This window comes from Scylla paramamosain, chromosome 9 (assembly GCF_035594125.1).
Source record: "Scylla paramamosain isolate STU-SP2022 chromosome 9, ASM3559412v1, whole genome shotgun sequence".
Taxonomy (NCBI): domain Eukaryota; kingdom Metazoa; phylum Arthropoda; class Malacostraca; order Decapoda; family Portunidae; genus Scylla; species Scylla paramamosain.
In genome coordinates, this window is record NC_087159.1 from 1,336,216 (window position 1) to 1,350,644 (window position 14,429).

At 38.2% G+C, this 14,429-nt stretch overlaps 1 protein-coding gene across 8 annotated transcripts; it reads left to right on the forward strand.

Moving 5' to 3' along the window:
• Nucleotides 1-930: 930 nt before the first annotated feature.
• Nucleotides 931-13,989, forward strand: LOC135103371 (exocyst complex component 7-like). Of its 8 annotated transcripts, none has more exons than XM_064009471.1 (16): nucleotides 931-1,073; nucleotides 3,143-3,307; nucleotides 4,562-4,727; nucleotides 4,873-5,066; nucleotides 5,404-5,518; nucleotides 5,832-5,989; nucleotides 6,080-6,219; nucleotides 6,369-6,478; nucleotides 9,754-9,824; nucleotides 10,111-10,242; nucleotides 10,429-10,608; nucleotides 10,959-11,205; nucleotides 11,403-11,619; nucleotides 11,819-11,927; nucleotides 12,606-12,739; nucleotides 13,308-13,989. In XM_064009471.1, exons 2-16 carry the CDS (start codon nucleotides 3,251-3,253, stop codon nucleotides 13,408-13,410), a joined length of 2,133 nt encoding a protein of 710 aa, XP_063865541.1. In that variant the 5' UTR covers nucleotides 931-1,073; nucleotides 3,143-3,250; the 3' UTR covers nucleotides 13,411-13,989. The 8 variants fall into 8 exon arrangements, with proteins under 8 accessions (XP_063865541.1, XP_063865539.1, XP_063865547.1 ...); XM_064009469.1 differs by having other exon boundaries at nucleotides 932-1,073; nucleotides 3,126-3,307; XM_064009477.1 differs by having other exon boundaries at nucleotides 932-1,073; nucleotides 3,126-3,307; nucleotides 6,369-6,424.
• Nucleotides 13,990-14,429: the final 440 nt, after the last annotated feature.

A 14,429-nucleotide genomic window follows, 5' to 3' on the forward strand; every position in this document is an offset into this window, starting at 1 on the left:
TCCAATGAACATCTATCTTAGTGACCACATGTACCAAGTTCTTGCCATTATCTTCGTGCTCTTCAGACAGTACCACCACCTCCACCACCACCATCGTTACCCGTAAGCCCGAAGTCTCCTTAGAAAACCGGGCCGTCTTGATAGTCTCCATCTGTTCTGAATTTCTAGTATTGAACTGCAGGATAAGTTACGAGTATGCTTGCTTGCAACATCTATGGACTATTAGTATACCGACCTGCAAGGAAAATGATTTATTCTTTTTAGTTCATTAACCTGCAAGGGAATGTTTTAGTTTATTATTATTAACCCGCAAGGGAAATTTTTATTTCACTGACCTGCTGAAGAAGTTATCAATAATGCTTACAAAATAAGCATTAGTTACTGGGAAAAAAAATGAATAAAAAAAAAAAAAAAAAAAAAAAATATATATATATATATATATATATATATATATATATATATATATATATATATATATATATATATATATATATATATATATATATATATATATATATATATATATATATATATATATATATATATATATATTGACCTGCACAAGAAATTACTATAGTACACTTACCCGCAAAATAAGCCGTCGATGTTTACAACGAGACAGAAAACTTACATCCTTGCCTTAATTGAAAGTTTTCCTTATCGTACTTTGTGATTTGATTGCGTTCCATTCCTTGCTGAATTGCCGCTTCGGGGCCTCTGACGACCCTCCTCACTCACGGGCTAAGGAATAGTGCTGTGAGGGCAGGGGGCGTTGGTGGTGGTGGTGGTGGTGACGCTGGGGAGGCAGGGATTGGTGTTACATTGCTTTGGTCGGCATTGGTCAGTCTTGCCACACACTCTCCTAATAGTGATCAGTGCATATTCCTGGCGGTGGTGGTGGTGTGATTACATTGTTTTGGCAGGGGCGCTGGGGAAGGAGGGATTGGTGTTACATTGTTTTAGTCAGCACTGGCCAGTCTTCCCACACATTCTCCTAATAGCGATCAGTGTTTTCATATTCCCGGCAGCTTCTTCCTCCATCAAGCGGCACCAGAGAGACACAGCTACTTAAGGTGAGTACAGTGTTGGCAGCCTCCTCCTGTCAACCTTACCGCCCTCACCGTAACACACTCGTCCCACGGACTTCCTGTCAGTTTATTCGTTATTTGGGTGTTTTTGAGGTTATTTATTATTTATTTAGGGTTTCCTCGCATCTGAGTCTGAAAATTTAGCTAAATATTGAAGGGAGATCTATGTAAACAAACAGATAGAGGTAGGGCGTCCTTATTATGAGCTTTTATCTGCTTCATCTCTTATTTATTGTAAGCCTAACACGTCACAAAGTGGAGCCACATAACTAGGCTTTCATATCCGCTAGCTACATATATCCGCCATTGCCTCATTTAGTTACGATGGAAGAATAACAGGCAAAATAGTGGCCGTTCTCTCCACTGCCAAGGGCCGCTACGATAGCTGGCTACCTCTGCCAACCTGTGCCAACCTGTTGGTTCCAGTATTTTTTTGGTAATTTTCTTAACTTCTTTATTCTGCTCGTATAGCATGTTTTTATGGTTTATAAAAAATAATTATTTGCTTTAGAAATGTTTTCGTTGCTTGTGTTGAGTTGTTTTCAATTTTGTGTTGCTTTACGAAAATGTAGGGTGTTTTTTTAGCAGTATTTTGACAAACTTGTTTTTTTATTTCACGTTCTAATTACGTCTTTTGTGTTTCTAAAAATTGCTTATGATTTTTAAAGTGTTTTTTCGTTCCTGTTGAGAGAAATAAGTGGACTTTAAAAAAGGTTTATGGTCCTGTTAAAAGTTGTGATTACAACACTTTTTGTGTTATTGTCTCTCTATTTCAGCTTGTAACTAACTTTTCATTGCTTGAAAAAATAGTTCGTATGTTTTAAAGTGTTTTACCTTGTTGTTGAGTTAAAATGGGTGGACTTTTCAGTGGTTTTTAATCGTGTTTAGGTTCCAACACTTGTTTTTTACACAATTTCGGTTTTATTTGTTTACTTCTTGTTCCAGGTAACTTTTGATGGTGTAAGATGATAGTTCAGATTTTTTAAAATTTTTTACGTTCCTGAAAATTCAAATGTTGTGGACTTTTCAATGATTTAAATGGTGCCGAATATTTCAACACTTTTTCCATAATTAATTTGGATATTTTTTAAATACTACTCAGGCTGGAGCTGTTATAATATTGTGAATATTAGTTAAAGTATTTGTCAAGTCAGAATATATAAGACATTCGAGCCTAGCTCCATTTTTTCGAGGGGTCAATTTCGAAATGAAATCCGTTGCGGTACGTAAAATAGCCGTGACGTCACTGCCGCATCATGGACCCGGGACCTTGATCGGCTCCGCTGTCTCCTCGGTAATATTTATCGTACTTTGCAGTGTTTTCCTGGTGTTTCCATGTGTTTCTAGACTCAGACGTGTAGATAAGAGTAGAATGAGTAAGAAAATAAGAGAAATAGAGGAGGAGAAGGAATGGAGAAGGTGATAAAACAGGAAAATGCTAAGAAAATAATATTTAGGTTAATTTTTCCTGCTGCCCTGTCTGTCTTTGTACTATTTGTCTTCCGTGACAGTGCTTTCAGTGTATTTGGTGTGTTTAGGGGATGTTGGAGTGTGTCTGGAGGTGTTTAGGGGGTGTGCACACACACATTCTCTCTCTCTCTCTCTCTCTCTCTCTCTCTCTCTCTCTCTCTCTCTCTCTCTCTCTCTCTCTCTCTCTCTCTCTCTCTCTCTCTCTCTCTCTCTCTCTCTCTCTATATATATATATATATATATATATATATATATATATATATATATATATATATATATATATATATATATAAAACCTAAATTCTGTATTTGGAAAGTGTCAGTTTTGCATAATATTTGGAATAATTACATATGTACGATAATTTTACCAAAAGTACAATAATTTCAACCTGTCGATAATATGGCCAAAACAATCTGGCAGCGCTGACCCTCCTCCAGTGCAGTGCTCGCTATGGCATTGATAGTCACGTCGGGATGGGCACATAATCGCTTGTTACACTCTCAGGTATTAATAATAACATAGCCTTTTTTTTTTTTTCCAAATCTTATTTCCATTGAACTAAGCAGCAAGCATCCTTGACTAGCACCGTTACAGAGGCTGAGTCACTGAAGACAAGTGTCAACAAAAGTCAGTAAAGTAGTGCACCGCCCATCGCCTTCCTGCTGGCCTACCCTATCTGCTGGCAGCCGCGATGATGATTGAGCAAAACCTGGAGAAGAAGTTGAACGTCACCAAACAACTAGAGAAGGTAAGTGATCATGTCTCCATTGTAACGTGTGCTGGAGGGAATAGGTATGGAGGTACCATAAGATAATAAGGCCATACCAAGCATTACATTTCCTGGCAACTAGAGAAGGTAAGCTGTCATGTCACCATTGTAATGCGTGCTGGAAGAATAACTGATAACTGTAGTGGAAGATAAGGAGAATATACCAAACTGGAAACAGTAAGCTGTTGTTTCCTTTGTAAACTGTTCTTGAAGGATTAGTAATAGATGTTGTGGAAGATAATGAGTCATTACATCCTCCTTTCCTTGCTTACTTGATGTGCACCAGTATATGTCAGCATGTTCTGTTGTGGCAGATCTAAGCCACCACAAGCGCTCATGTAAGGCCGTGGATCCTCTAATGTCGGTAAAAGTGATCTGGACCAGACTAATGTGTGTTCACTATTGGCTGAGCTGTTGTACATTTTTGTAGCTCCAGCAAACTTGGAGACCTGGTGGAAGAGCAGGGTTTTTGGATGGGGAATGCATAAATGAGTGAAATTTGGCAAATATGATCTCCCAAACATAACCTAACTTAACGAGGACTATGCCCCTCTTGACCCCCTCTAACCTAACCTAAGAGCGAGCTGCACCCTCTCAACCCCACTATCTTAATCTAACAGTGGGCTTTGTCTTCCTCGACCTCCCTAACCTAACAGGGCTATACCTTTCTTGATCCCCCTGACCTAACCTAACCTCATGTTTATTGTAAATCCAGATTTGACATAATCAGCTATATCCTGACAATAGAAAATGTATTACATGACACATACAAAGTTTCAACAGAATCAGCAGACACTCTCCCAGTTTCTGGAAATTACCCATCATCTCCTCCTGATAGAAGTGATAAAACTTATGTCATATAAAACTGAAAGACTTGTGCTATCATATGATATGAGTTTCATTGGAACTGGCCATGTAACTCCAGAGATTTAATAGAGTAATATTTGGATTGGGTCAGGCTGCTCACATGCAAGACACCACCCGAACAACTTTGCTCCACAAATACTTGCAATTTTAGAAAGTGTGGAGATATTAGGTCAGTAATATATAACCAGCTTGTGCAATTTGAAGAGAATCACAAAGTCAAATTACTTTCTGTGAGAGTAGAGGGCTCACTAGAAAAGGCAGGCACTGTCCAAGGATCAAACCCGGGACCTTCCACTTGCCGGGTGAATGTGCTAACAGTTACACCACAGTTGCCTCCTGGTGACAACCCTCACACTTTCATTTCAGGAAGTCAATCAATTAGCATCTGTGCGAGATATACTGGGACGCTCCAGTCAGGTGGCCACCAATGTGGGAAACATCTTGGACTCTTTTGAGCACCGTCTGGCTCGGCTTGAAACAACCATCTTGCCTCTCTACCAACAGACTGGCAACCTCCAGCGTCGACAACTCAGTAAGTGTTAGCCCAGGAAAGTGGTTTGGATCTTAAAAAAAAAAAAAAATAGAAGATAAAAAATATCTGTATGGAATGATAAAGAATTTGCAGCTCAATACACTTCTTGATAAATATGTGTGTATTGACACCGCTTTTTCAATAGACACAGAGAAGACATTGCAAGAATTAGACCATGTGATTGGTTACTACAATGTGGCGGGCCAAGTGGAGAGTCTGGTGAAGGAGAGACCCAGCAGTATTGGGGTGCCTCAGTATCTCCAGGCCATGGACCGCCTAGCTGAAACCTGCAAATACTTTGAACAGAATAAACCCGAGAGTGTAGAAATTGAAAATGTGGTAAAGTATCATTTAAAACAACTCGTATATTACTGCATCATTATGTATGAATTTGGTATACAGAAAGGATATTTATATCTATCTATAAGTAGGTAGTGAGACTTTACTAGTCAAATTGCAACTTTGACAAAGTGACAGCAGTATGTGTTATAAGCATGAGTGTTTTGTAAAAGAGCAATAACCACAAAAGTAGTGGTGGAAGATAACTAAAGAAGCAGTATTGTCAACTGAAAGACATAACATTTTAAAAATAAAAAGAAAGCATACATGTATATACTTATAGGTGAGTCATATTGCCTTCTATACATTGTGTGATAACATATTTTCTTCATGGCAGACCTCACTATTTGAAATTGGGACTGATGCTCTGGGCAAAGAGTTCCGGGATGAACTCAAGAAGTACCAGAAACCAGTGCCACCAGTGACCACCCTGGAGCTGCTGGAGGAGGAAGGTAAGGGCAGGCAGTTTTTTCACCTCTTTTCATATATAAAGAGCATGTGGTAAATATTGAAAGATTCATAGAGTTCAAAGGTGGTACTTATAAATATATTAGTGATTTAAACATTGTCTTTTCACTATCAAATAGTAGTATTTCTACTTGAAGAGATTATAGTGCTTTTCCTTTTTTTTTCCTAGTATTATTTACCAATTTAACTTGAGCATATCTTGTAACTAATGTGGTGTTGCAGAATATTGATCCTTATTCTCTTCCTTAGAAGACTTCCCTTGCATATTGAAAACTATGCAATGCTTCAATGTTTCAGAAATAAATGAAGAAACTTTGAGTGGTGTTGAACTTGTTCCTCCTGGAGTGCGAGAAGACTTGAGGGCCATTGCAGCCTGGCTGGACAAACACAATAACACAGACAGGCTTACCGTCTATGCAAAACTACGTTCAGATGCTCTTAAACAGAGTCTAAGGGTAAAATGATGTATAGAGCAGAAATAAGGTATTACTACCAATAAGATATTACAGTCTCTAAGGCATTACTTTATTAATGGATCTCCTCAGGCCCTGCGAGACTACCAGCGCAGCAGCAGCATGGAGCGAGGGCAGGGGACGGGGTCACTGAATTCGCCTGGACCTCTTCGTGGGAGACTGACTAAAGTAGACAGTACCAGCAAGAGTCGAACACTAAAGATTTCAAACAAGTGAGTGTGTAATTGGTATCTTATTGTTTTGTATCATCACCTATTTTACCATTTGTGAAAGCAGTTAAATGACAGACAACATTGAAATACTAAGGCATTTTAGGAATAAGAGGCATCTATGTGATTATGTGCTTATTGTTTCTTCTCAGGGCAAACAGAATACTGCAAAAAGCCATCACAGGCCACGTGTCTTCCCGCAGACAAGGTTCTCCTGGACATCCTTCATACCCCCTGCATGGCACCCTCACCTCCCCGCATGGTAGAGTGCTGTAGTGCCCTTTTGCTGTCACAGTCTTTTGAGTTCTCAAAGCAGCTCAGTTCTAGATTCCTTTAATATTATCCTTTAATTTTTTTTTTTTTTTTTTTTTTTTTTTTTTTATTACCTGAAGGTGGTTTCACTTCCATCATCTTCAGCATGATGATGTTTACTTAGGTGTCTTAGATAAAAGAGGAGGAATGATTCCTAAAGATGCATGGCCCTGATTCATCACATATGTTTTCCTGTTTATATCACCTTATAATTTCTTTACAACTTTTATTTAAATACATTTAAGATTTGTTTTGCCCAAAAATGGCACTGTGCACATTATTCTTCCTCTATGAGATGGCTGTACCCATATGAATTACTTGGAAAGTTACTGTTTGATCATGTATAAGATACTTTCAGCAGTGGGAATGTACATGCAGGTAAAATATGATGAAGGAAAACTTCATTAGGTTTGAAATTAATGACACTATGTACCATTTGCCTTCATTCCCTTTATTTCCTAAACTAAAGCCTCAAGTTTCTAATAACCTCTTTTGGTTTTGGCAGTAAAAAACAATATGATCTTTGTCTATGAGCCCCCTTCATACAAACAAGTGTTATGGTTCCCTCTCTCTGCACTGCAATCCCTCAGATCCAGTGCACTCTGTTATCTGCCTCATTTCTGTGCACTCACTCGTGTTAGGACTGATGATGACCAACACCTCACCACAGATGTCTGTGAATTATCGTGACTTAATGGGTTAAAGTGATCATGCTGAATGAGTTGAATGTATCATCTCTTTTCCAGGGTATGTAGCCACAGCTTATGTGTATAGTTAGTGATTACCATACTGATTGGACGTTCAGAAAGCAGAGAGTAGGAGGTTCTTGACAGCTACAACAGAGCCATACTGTGACCACACCTGATCTTAGGCAACCTCCATAATTCCTTGTTCTGTTTGCAATGTCCACATTTGGCATGGTCTTTGACTGGGTAGAATGTCTGCATGTAGGTACGCTAATGTGAGCACTAAGATTGCAATGTTGTTGATTTGTTTTTAGATAAGTGTTGACTGCTTATTGATTCAGTTCCTTTAGAATGATAATCCAGCTAGTGTGTTCACTACCACCCAATAGACTCATCTGTACCTGATATTTGTCTTGGCTTTAATCCTGTAAGGCATTGTTTGGCCTGCATATGGCATGCAATATTTACAGCATATTATTATTTATATGTTAAAGATATGGTGGTGTGATAGTGAGGATGTCATATATGTCAGTTCTTTGAACTATATTGGTATGTAACATGTACATTTTATGTAAGTACTTATTATAACCTCCAATGCCTTGATTCACATGAGAGGAAAGCCACAACATAAAGTCTCTATTTGTCCTTTACAGGGCACACACTTCATGTTCCTTCAGTCTTCTTTCAATACATATCTTTGTTTCTATTGTTTCTACTCCATTCTCCTACTTAAGAGGCTGCATTCCATCTACACATTCTGCTTTGAATCCTACCAGCAGCTTCATTGCTGAAAATGCAGAGATGAAGTTTAAGCAGATTGTATTTTGATCTCATTCTTTTTAGTGAGATTTGTTATATGCTCATAGAATAAGAAAACTGATTCATTTATAAAACTGTTTATTCATGAGGCTTCCTGAAATGCTGAGACAAAGCACAGCAATGAATAGTGATGTCAGCAGGGATTATCATGAAGGTTGAGTGCCCAGCCTGGGAAGGAAGGAAAAAAGAAAAAACAACAGACCAAGTAAAATCAGCTGGTCAGGGACTGAATTAGGCCTGAAAGGATGTATCAGAAGGGAGCATCATTCCCAGTCTGAAGCTCCATTCCCCCACCATAAAGATCCCCATGATGGCATAAGCCTTAAGGGGAAAGAACTGAGAGAAAAAAATTAAAAGCTTCCTGTAATTCATATTTCCATATTTTTCCAATGGGTTTTATTATAATTGTAAAATTATGACTCATTTTGCAGAGTGAGTTAAAGATAAATTATGAAGCTGTTTTCTGCATTTTGATAGAGGAGAGGTCAGTTGGAGTAAATAGGAAAGATGAACATGGAGGAAATGGATTTATCTGATGAATATTTGGACATATCTTTCATAATTTACTTAGTTGACTTGGGTTGGTGCCGGAGCCATGGGTATCAGGGCAGGAGAGGAAGTAAAGTAACCTGTGCACCACAGTGACACTTACTTCTCACCAGTAAGTAAACTGACACTATGATGTGAGGACATTTTTATTGCCTTCGGCCAGTGTCCCTTGTACATAAAAAAAAAAAAAAAAAAAACAGGTAACATTACTCTTCAAAGGGATAGGTACTAGGATTTCAATGATATTAAGGAAGAACAGCTTTCTGTAACTATTAATTACGTAGGTCACATGTACCTAACTAAGGTCTAAGTTCCTAATACTACTGAAAATAAGTGAACTAGCAGAAGCTCCAAGTATCCTTGTTTATGGTCAGGAGCATTCAAATTTCCTCCTGGATTCTTTATTCACTGTTCAGTAAGTCTTGACACAGTCATTCCAAACCACAGTCAATTCTAAATCCTAAATAAAGTACACATGCAAGAATAATAATAAAAATCATGTTTACATATGCATATGAAAAAAAGCAAAGTTCTTTACTCTAGACTGGACTTCTCCATTTGTTCCTTCGTTAGGATTTCAGGCTGCAGGAGGCTAAGTCAGGAGTTGTGTTCTTCCCCTCCACTACGACAGACCAAGTCTTTTAGAGGTGGGAACTCTAGTCATCAGTGATGGCTGGGGAAGTTAGGAGCAGCCAGGGAGAGGCTTCTGGTCAGGAAGATGTCTACGGTAATTCTGGTTTTAGGAAGACTGTATGGATGCCCACTGCTCAGGCACACTAGAAGAAGAATAAGGGGGTATTACTACCAGCTAATGCATCTCTCTCTCTCTCTCTCTCTCTCTCTCTCTCTCTCTCTCTCTCTCTCTCTCTCTCTCTCTCTCTCTCTCTCTCTCTCTCTCTCTCTCTCTCTCTCTCTCTCTCTCTCTCTCTCTCTCTCTCTCTCTCTCTCTCTCTCTCTCTCTCTCTCTCTCTCTCTCTCTCTCTCTCTCTCTCTCTCTCTCTCTCTCTCTCTCTCTCTCTCTCTCTCTCTCTCTCTCTCTCTCTCTCTCTCACTGTTCTGGCTCGCCATCATGACTGGAAGTTATGGGTGTGTGTGTGATTATGCTCTCCTCATTTCTTGTCTTGCTTTCCTCACTACTTGCTTCATAAGGTGATTCGTCAATTCTTTGCAGAATTGTTTCCTGAAGTCTGGGTCCCAACAGAAGGCTTGGAGGACACAGAGGTTGAACTTTACCTCAACCAGGTGAGAATTACAACCTTTTGGTGTACTAAGTCAGACTATTAATGCATTTCATCATCTAGACTGAACTTGAGATACTCAGTTCAGTTTTCAATTAATTTAAAGGGAATGTCACATTTTGTACAGTTTATCAGATATAACTTTGAAATCTTATGATGTACATATGGTTAGTTTTAAAAAGATTTTTTTAAGCTATTGATTACACTCATTTGTTAGCATTTTTTATTAGTGGTATTGCATAAACAACTGAATTTAATAAAATTGTATATTTACATATTTTCCCTGTCAGGTCTCTGCACTGCACTGTCTAGCATTTGCTGAGTACCTTCTTGCTCAGCAGCTTGTTCCCGAAGACAGAGTTACTCGCACATTTGAAATGATCCTCAAGGACCCAATGGACCAGCTGGTCACAGAGGGAGAGGTACAACTGGTGTCCTTCTGGTTGTATACTAATACCTCTAATTTGCATTTGTAAATTCTGCAATTGATGTTCGTAAGGACTCTTAGGTTCATCAAAAATTCTATCATACTTAATGTTCATCGTGCAATGGGGCTTCTATCTTCACGTTCATATATGGAGTTATTTGTCAAATGTCTCTACTTGTAGGGTTTAGCAACTCAAGCTCGAAGGAGTGTGAGCCGAGGAGACTACCAGGCAATGCTGTCAGTGCTGGCCATGCTTCGCCACGTCACCAACATCCAGCCTGAGTATGACCGTCTGCTGACCAACTGCCAGACATCTATTCGGGCCAAGTTTGCTGCAATTATCCACATGCTGCAAGAAACTGTGAGTGGAATGAATGATACCACCCAGACATATAGCATTATTGTTGGGCAGTTATCAGTTCATCACCATGCTGACACTACTTTCATTATGTAATGTCTCAGCCTCTTCCACATACAAGATTTCGGTCCTGTATGATTTTGATTTCCATAAATGATGCATACAACATGAACAATATTATGGTTAATTTGACTTCAAATATATTAATGCATTTTCTTCTTTTATTGAAAGTTTCTCTCTTCCTTTCTAGTTGTGTGTTCGTTGTCTCAGTCCTTTGAGGTCGTTTAAAATTATGCATTACATTTTCCATACTTGAGAGTAGTTCCTTATTCTAAACCAACATTGTTCCTCAGTGTGTCAAGGCACTGGAGGGCTTTGTGGACAGTGTGAAGAGCGACGGTGAGCGAGGGCTGCCCAAGGACGGAACAGTGCACCAGATCACCAGCAATGCTCTTATATTCACCGAGCAGCTGCTGGACTATACACCAACACTTGCACCAATCCTCCAGAGGGACATGCTTCTCACAAATGCACTTTCCAATCTACCCAGGAATGCAGATGCCTCTCTCCAGGCTAAGGCTTTACTTGGGGCTTATGTCAGTGAGTTGTGGAAAAAATATCTCTCTGCTCCAGCATTATGTGCATTATGAAATTTGCTGATGGGGTTAAAGAATTGTGAATGATGTGTGTATGAGTGTGTGGTGTTTTGTCTAGGCCAGTCTGGTATATACATAGATAGAAATTTATTTGGGTCATATTTTTTTTTATGTTGTCTTATGTTATCCTTTCCTCCACAGAGAGAGTGTTGGCAAACCTTTGTCTGGCCTTTGTTAGCAGAAGTGAAACCTACAGTGATGCTACCTTGAGGGCAATATTCCGTCTCAATAACTACAACTACATTCTGAAGACGCTGCTTAATTCTGAACTGCTCAATTTAGTGGCTCTTGTTGAACCTCAGTGTGACAAAATGTACAATGATCAGATTATGGAGCAGAAAAGATTATATTCACAAAGGTAAAATTTTGTTTTAGTCATAGTTTCTTGTAATGCCATGAAATTTTAAGCTATATAAAACTTGGAAATCCAATAGAAATTAAAAAAGCCGTGACTGAATTGAGAGATTACTCATGTATACAGTATACAATAACTGAAAGGATAAAAGTGTATTGACCAAGCAATTAATTGAATATATTTTCCTCTTGATTATACACAGCTGGAGTCGTGTTCTCCATTACTTGAACCCTGAAGACATGCCGCCTTCCGTCATTCAGGCTGGAAAGCTGCGGGACAAAGACAGACAGCTTATTAAGGAAGCATTTGCTGTAAGTATGTGATTTCTCTCTAATTAAGATCATATGCTCAGATTTAAAGACAGGTAACTTATTAAGGAAAAGTTTGCTGTAAGTATATGATTTGTCACTAACTGAAATGCTATTCCCAGAATTAAACATGCGCAACAAATTAAAGAAAAGTTTACTGTAGGTATATGATTTGTCACTAACTGAAATTACATGTATCTATATTCAGAATTACTATATAGTCACTGCAGGATAAGCTGACCTAGGAGTCTTGGCCCCTTGCTTCCTCCTCCTTTGAGCAGGGCACCTGACTGATACACTCAATACTGTAAGGATTCACTGAGGTGGAATTAAAGGAGGAAAATGAGGTGTTTGTTGTTTTCTGACTTGAAGGGGAAAGATGAGATGTTTGTTGTGTTATGACGTGGTATTATGGAATAGATTTTTTTAAAATTCTGGTGAGGAATTAGTGGAAAAAATGTCTGTTATTTCAGGAATTTTTTAATAATTCTTTTGAAGATTTTTTTGCTAATTTTTCCTCATTATATATATAATGTCATTGATGTCAAGTGTTATGTCCATGTTGTATTTCCTTGTATTGCAGTATTTTATTGTCCATGTAATAGTATAATGTTTTGTCTCAGTAGTGATGTAATGTTTCATGTCCAATGCCCATGTAGTAATGTAATGTTCTGTGCACAGGGCTTCAACAAGGAGATGGAGGAAATGTCTCGAGTGCAGCGGAGTTATTCCATCCCTGACCGTGAGCTGCGGGAGAGCCTCAAGAGGGACAACATGGAGTACATTCTGCCTAAGTACCAGGCCTTCTATGATAGGTGAATTGGCAACACTGCTCATGTCATGCTGCATCAGTTAATAACTTTTTGCCTATACTGTACCACATGTTTTATTTGAGAGATCCTGGATGATTTCAATGAGGAGACTTATAGGAGACATATAACAATAGGTATTGGAAGGTTTTGAACTACTCAATCACTTGCTTTTCTCTTAGTGGTTGTCTGTCAAAATTTTGCTTTAAATTTGTCACATTTCATTTAGCTTGAGATGTCATAATACACCACAGCATTTGAAATAAGGATACCTGTCTGATACTATAAGGGACACAGAAATTTGATTTAATTTTTATGTTTTGGTAGTGCAAATTCCAGCATTGCCATATAGAGTGTTTTATTGAAGCTTTTTCTGTAAAGGAAATACGAGTCAGTCTTAATTTTTCTCAGTAATCTTTCTCAGTCTTTATATCTCAATCTCTTAATAATCTTTCCAGATCTTTATAACTCTTTATATCTCAATCTCTTAATAATCTTTCCAGATCTTTATAACCTTTTATTGTAACTTTTTTCTGTAAAGGAAATGTGAGTCGGTCTTATCTTTCATTGGCAGGTACGTCAATGTTGCCTTCACAAAGAACACAGAGAAGTACATCAAGTATTCCCCTGCAGATGTCTCCAATATGGTGGACAAGTTCTTCGATGTGGCAGCGTAATTGAAATATCTGATAGACATAACCTCAATATTTTCAGAAGCAGACATGCTCATTTTCATTTTGAATATACTCATTCTTGAATATGGATGTGGTATTACCAAATATGTATGCAATATAGACATTCCCTAGAATTTCGGTGTCAAGAAATAGTGTATTATTGTTTTCTCACTGCTTACATATGTAGGCAACCTTCATTTTCCTACTTGATGCTGATATAATTGCATACTTTACAAATGCTTCCACACATCACAGAGAAGGAAGGAGTGCTGTGATGAAATTAATGCCTTCTTTGTTCATCTGATATCTCTTTTGAGTTTTACTGAAATGCTCAAAATTCAGTTACATGTAAATAAAGTACTAGACGCAGTATCAATAGATGAAAGATACACTCCTGTGTCTCCTAGTATTCAAATAGCATGGCAATGGAACCTGTGGGTGAAGAACCTGTCGTGTTTTATTGAGGACAGTGATTATAGCTAGAAATTCCAGAGTGGATGTTAGAGCTTGTGAGGATACCCAAGTGCTGTGCCTTATAGCAGGTTGACTTAATTATCAAATTATTAAAAGTATGTAAATAAATTTGAGAGTACTTTAAGTCATCCTAGCAACTACTGTACTGCGAATTATGGAAGTTCTTGCACATGTATCAAACCAATTATGAACACTGTTGTGCTATATGGATGAGAAGTTTGACGTACAGACTGGAAGTCATGCATGCAGTTCTGATGGAAACTAATAAAAGATAGTAGAAGAACTGGAAGAGTCTGGATGGGGTTGCTATGGGGGTTGTGTAGAGAAGCAAATGCGAAGTAAATAATATGTTATGGTGGTATCCACCTTTGTTTCTTTTGTTCATTTTTTATGTATTTGTTTGTTTGTTTATTTTATTTTATTCCATTTAGAAGAAAAAAGTAAAACTGGTATGTGCAGCGCCCTCTAGATATCTCCATTTGTTTCCTTGTCATGGAACATGGATCCGTATGAATGACTGTATATTTAGGAGCTTTGGAGTTACGTGC